Raw genomic sequence first — 3,810 nt, forward strand, 5'->3', positions numbered from 1 at the left:
AGCGCATAGAGCCTGCTGTTGAGCGGGGATATGCGCTATACAAATGCTATCTATTATTATTATTATTATTATTAGTGCTTATTGCTTGCTATTTGGTGGTAAAGAACTGGAAGCAACCTAAGCCCCACCCAAATTTTGGTCCACCCACCGCCACAGAAACTGCCACACCACAGACGCTAGTGATTCAGCATAATTCTGAATGTAGCTTTTCACGAAAAGGAAACAAAACTTGAACTGACTTTTCCTATAAAAAAGAAGCAACAATAAAACTGTCGGGCATTTGTTACATTTAATTTATTTATCACAGGGACAAGAGATAGAACAATAAAGAGTACATTTACAACAGACCATTCTTTCTAGGGTCTCACTCATACATGCAGGATAGAGAGAGAGCGAACAGAGGATGCACTGACAATAAATATCCCTAAAACGGCTGACAGGATTAATCATAGCAATATTCTTAGCTTCAATATCTTAAGGGCTGAGGTAAAAACAAAAGCAACAAAAACTATTCACAATATTTTGTTTCCATTTTCAATACTGCTTTTATCATTTCTGTGAAAGGAAATGAGCACTATATACACTAGGTAGCACCATTTTTCTTTCACTTTAGAAATGAAAGTAGTCTAGGACAAGCGTGGGCAAACTAGGGCCCACAGGCCAAATGTGACTCTTCATAGGGTTTTGGGAGACCCAGAGACTTTCACTGAAGCTTTTAAAAAGGAAGTAAATAAATTTTGGTAAAAGTACTAAAAGTGGTCACACCTGTCAAGAAACTATAGAGCCAAGACTAGATTTTGTAGAGCAAATGAGACAAAAATTTGTTCACAATTTAACAAATTATATCATTTCATTAAAATGATGCCTGTGACATTTTGTATCGTCTGCTGTTTATGGCCTAATCAAAGTAGCCCCAGATCCAAACAGTTTTGCCCACCCCTGGACTTAAGTGTCAAAGTGCGCTGAAGCGGAAAGTTAGTAGCAGCAGTAGTAGTGTCATTAACTTCAAAGCTTTGTCCATGCTCACAGATGAAGTTTGTTGTGTGAGAACAATTGTTATATTATATACTATATGGCGCTTTTTATTGACCCGAAAGGCTTATTACACCATTTTTCAATTCCCATAATCTCAAACACACACACACACACACGCACAGCAGAAAGATTGCCTTGCACGTTGTCACAAAAATTACTTCCCAAACACACACAACATTAACTGACAAAGGCAACAGCAGATTGAAACAGACTATGTTTCTGACACAAGGCCAGCCATTTCTTGACATTAGCCGGGGGACTGGACGCTTGACCAGTCTGCTGCAGCACTGACCACAACACAATGTCAGCCAGGCTGGGCGAGGCTCCCGTCAGCCAATCCTGTTTGCCGAGGTTGGCATTGAGCGTCCTGACAGCCGCCGCTTTCTCTTTGGCATTGCCGGACACCAGCTGTAGCTGAGCCAGGTCTAGAAGCTCGTCTACCTGAGTGGCTTTGACCACGTCCTCTGAGTCCACCGCTGGCTGCAGCAGACGTGTGATGTACCGTGCAATGTTCACCTCACCCATGATGGTTGTTTGCTTCGTCGGGTCCACCATCAACTGGGGGCCGTTGACCACTGAAAAAGAAACAAAAACAAAAGCTTTGAAATTTAGAAACTAGGTCTATATGGACAACCAGAATTGAAAAAAAAAGTAACAAAAAACCAGCAACCCAAAAACACATAAATCTATGCCTGTAAAAGCAAACCGAAATCCAAAAGACCGACAACTTTGTGAGAAGCAAAATTTGAAAGGACTGCTTTGGGCCTCTTTCTTGGAGTACAGTTGAATCAGCTCTATCGGCCACATGTCTTAAACAATCACCTGTGCAAGCAACCACTTCCCACATCACCTCATCCCCTTCTCCTTACATTAAAACAAATATAAATATTATAATGACACGGCCCAAGATGTACAGCTGTCTAAGACAACCACTTTTCTCCTGAACATAGGATGGCCCTCTCCGACATTTTCAATTGTATCTATGTCTTAGAATGGCATATATGCAAAATGTACTGGTACCCAGTGTTTTCGGGTGATTTATTTTGTTTTGCTTTTAGTCTTCTGGTGTCTTTGCAAGCGTTACACATTAAGGCCAACGAGAAAAAAGGGTCACTGACTGACTAAACCAGCTTGCCGTGTCTCTGTCAAGTCATGAAGCCGTGGCTCAATGCCATACTCATTTTACTCAATTCTCTTTCCTTCTCTGAAGTTCTGATTAGCTCATTGGTACACAACGTATTTTTATTAAACCTAATCTTTAACACCTACTCTTAACCCCTAACAGAAGAATCCTCACCTTTCTTCCAGACCAGGGTAATGGCCACCTGGGCGTCAGACCTCTTGAGTCCACCATTGGATGACAGAAGACCACGCAGGTTGTCCGGCACACTGTCCGAGACGCTCGAGTGGACATACGTGGCTTTAAGTACAGCATAGCGTTCACACAACTGACCACAGAGCACCAGCAGGGACAGGGGTACACTTGATGGGTCGGCGCTGATTACCAGATCCAGCATTACTTGACCCTGGGAGACAGACGACCATATGGACATGTAGAGGGCAAAGAAGTAGGTAAAATTATCACACACAAAATGTTATGAATACAAGGAGGGTGCAAAAGTAAGTACATGTTTACAGTAACTATCAAATCATTGATAAGATACATAGTTAGTTTAAGATTGTTCGAGCAATGCTTGAATGCCAACAGCAAGCAGTTTGAATATCTGAGGAATAAAGACTGTGTTTGGTAATAGATGCAAATGCAAGCAATTCTTATGTCTGGACAATGAATGCAGTATGTATAGTACCCATTTTATTTTATCATCACAGACGGACTGGCCAGTACACTTTTTATTTTAAAAGACTTTTTGTTCACTGTTGATATTTTGTCTGCACAGGCTTATCTTTTGTCTCATGTCTTCATTCTTACTTTCTCCCTTTAAATTGCTTCCTTTCTTTTTCACTCTCTTTCTGTCTAAATCTTTCTCCTTGAACTATCTCACAGAGAAGAAAAGTTATCAGTATTCCATAAATACCTGTTCTAGTGGAGAAGCCACAGTACTGCTGGCGCCCAGTGGAGTGGTGGTTGTGGCTGCGACTGTGGTTGCTGTCTTGGGTGGTTCATCCTGCACGTTGTACTGCTGTTTGAGTTTGGAGACGGAGGAGCGAAGCTGTTCCAGCCTCTTCAACACATCCTCTTGCCGCCTCTCTAAGGTCGCCAGTGGGCTGTTACCGGAAGATGAACCCTAAGGGAGGAAACAAAGAGAACAGGATATAAATTCGAGTGGAAACTGAATCAAAAAAGTATATATGTATGCTTTGTGTGTTTTCTTTTTTGTTTCAGCAACAGTTTCATCACTCGCTATTATAGTATAGCGAATTGTTGAGAACTCGATAGCACTTTTCATACATTTGGAGCACTACAATAAGAATGTGACACGCCAAACTGGAACACTATTATTGTAACATGGACAAAAATGTATACAGAGAACGGGCAACCGAAGCAACATTAAATATTGAACAACGTTGTATTCTCTCTTACATCTCCTTTCCCCCTCTCCACTGGCAAAAACTTGCCTCACTCTACATCAGCAGCCCTAAAGTATGAGCAAACTTGTTATACATTTTCTGTCCTCCCCCTTCCTTGTTCTCTTCCACTTTTTGTGGTTTGAAAGCAAATGGAACCATGTTAACCAGTCCACTTCATGTTCTCTAAATCCTCGTTAGCATGAGCAGGCATACATTGTAACACACACACACACACGCAGAGAGAGA

The 3,810-nt window shown here is 41.5% G+C and overlaps 1 protein-coding gene across 3 annotated transcripts in view; it reads right to left on the minus strand.

Moving 5' to 3' along the window:
- Positions 1 to 275: 275 nt before the first annotated feature.
- Positions 276 to 3,810, minus strand: part of LOC101857102 (aminoacyl tRNA synthase complex-interacting multifunctional protein 2) — a 38,337-nt gene continuing 34,802 nt past the window's right edge. For all 3 annotated transcript variants that reach the window (XM_013081071.1, XM_005095789.3, XM_005095788.3), the window contains exons 3-5: positions 3,072 to 3,281; positions 2,333 to 2,561; positions 276 to 1,610 (exon numbers count right to left, since the gene is read on the minus strand). In XM_013081071.1, coding sequence (XP_012936525.1) covers positions 1,213 to 1,610; positions 2,333 to 2,561; positions 3,072 to 3,281 — 837 coding nt within the window. In that variant the 3' untranslated portion in view covers positions 276 to 1,212. The remainder of the gene's footprint in view (positions 1,611 to 2,332; positions 2,562 to 3,071; positions 3,282 to 3,810) is intronic.

This window comes from Aplysia californica, unplaced genomic scaffold, assembly GCF_000002075.1.
Source record: "Aplysia californica isolate F4 #8 unplaced genomic scaffold, AplCal3.0 scaffold00113, whole genome shotgun sequence".
Lineage (NCBI taxonomy): Eukaryota > Metazoa > Mollusca > Gastropoda > Aplysiida > Aplysiidae > Aplysia > Aplysia californica.